Below are 1,694 nucleotides of genomic sequence, written 5' to 3'. Positions count from 1 at the left end.
CTCTTTTGTTGTTATTCTATGTTGTTGTTTTTCCAAAAATATCTCTCATCATTGGTGTGCGCCGTCGTCTATTTTGGTTACCAACCTTACGTTTGATCTCTAATCTACTTACACATTATTCCTCCTCTCTTAGATCATTGCGTAAGGTTATTCTGATTTCCTCGCATAAAGCGTTAATCCATTCCTCCATTGATTCCCCTTGCTTGTGGGCAATGACCTTAGCCTCAGTGTAATCCGCTAGGAATTCGAAGACTCTATTCTGAACATCGATATACTCCTACGTCAATTCCATTGTTCCGAAGGATCATACCCCCCTTAATATCGTGCTCAACCACCATGAAAGTGTTTAATTGACGGAATGTGTTCCACAATTGAGCAGGCAGCAGGGCAAACAAGACCTCGAAATCCTGTAGTGAATGTCGACGATTCAGAATGTCGTGAACCAGCCTATATGCTAAAGAACTCAACGGTCCTCTGTCGTGCAGTGTGTTAGGTTTCAGTTTACTAAACTGAAATAACATGTAGGCTAATTCCAGTACATTATCGAGATTCTTATCTCGAAATACGTTGTACTGTATGCAATCTTCCGCGTAGTCACCAACGATAACTGAAAATCCTTCTTCAGCCAGTCTCTGTAGAACAGTGGTCTTACCCAGGCAAGCTGTGCGTTCTAGGATCAAGGTTTGACCGAACTCCTTAAACATAATTCTACTCTTCGTAATAATATAAATCATAAGAAGGAGACAAAACGGAGGATGACTATCCATCGATCCATTCCACTGGCTCATTACGAAAAGCATTACGCAACCGCCCGATCTCTGACGGGTGTCGATACGATTCGAGACCCTTAAGCGTGGATGTTGATCTTGGGCTAGTGGGACTGCCCTCACTCGTGGACGTATCCCCGATTAGCACAATAGTGCCATTATCCCGGTGTCGTCAGAACAGTGATCCAAATCATTCCGAGTAAGCGGGGTTCTTGTTTGACTTAAAGGAAGGCCCACCTGTTCGAAAAGGTCTTCGCGTGACAAAGGAAGATTTGCATTCTCAAATTCTTGTAACCAGAAGTCCACTTGTTCGGGGGTAGAAGGACTGTTGATCTTCCTTAAATGAGCAAGATGTCTCGTCTGTACCTTGCCGGATTTGAAATCTTTAACTCGAGCGCTATAACCTAGATCACTCACGGAGACTACTCGCTGTGGAAGACTCCAACTCTTGGGGCTGATTTGTCTAAAATCTTTTGTGATCACCAAATCGCCTTCCTCAATTTGTTTATGACTCCTCTTTCTATTCTGAGATGCTGCGTGACGTATTGCTTGATCCTCCATGCAGGTTATATCATTATCTCGTCCACTATTGAACCACTCCGTCCTCTCAGCATTTGAATCATAGACTAGATCTCTCTCGTGGGGTAGCCACAGGTACACTGAAAAGCCAGTGTCCGGGTGTATCTTCTAACGACGTATGATAGCTCGTTCGATAGTGTTAGAGCAAGGCCTTCCTCTGGGTCTAACATCTCATTTTGTAGTGTGCGTTGATGATGTTTCCTAAGGTGCCTGTGAAACGATTCGACTGGGCTATTTCCTTCTGGGTGATAAGGAGTGATTGCCACAAGATCACTACCAATTAATTTAGCTAGCTCCTGCATCATTAGACCTTGGAATTACCGTTGTCTGATATGATCTGACGAGGAA

The 1,694-nt window shown here is 43.7% G+C and overlaps 1 protein-coding gene across 1 annotated transcript; it reads right to left on the bottom strand.

Annotated features, from left to right (window-relative positions):
* Window positions 1-115: 115 nt before the first annotated feature.
* On the bottom strand, window positions 116-704 carry GNI_193230 (hypothetical protein; the record flags this gene model as incomplete). The annotated part of the gene is made up of 2 exons (XM_011135380.1): window positions 116-252; window positions 311-704. 2 exons carry the CDS (start codon window positions 702-704, stop codon window positions 116-118), a joined length of 531 nt encoding a protein of 176 aa, XP_011133682.1.
* Between the last annotated feature and the right edge of the window lie 990 nt (window positions 705-1,694).

Source organism: Gregarina niphandrodes (genome assembly GCF_000223845.1).
Source record: "Gregarina niphandrodes unplaced genomic scaffold scaffold00087, whole genome shotgun sequence".
Classification (NCBI taxonomy): domain Eukaryota; phylum Apicomplexa; class Conoidasida; order Eugregarinorida; family Gregarinidae; genus Gregarina; species Gregarina niphandrodes.
The sequence above is the reverse complement of the archived record's forward strand: the minus strand, read 5'-3'. Positions and strand labels throughout refer to the sequence as shown.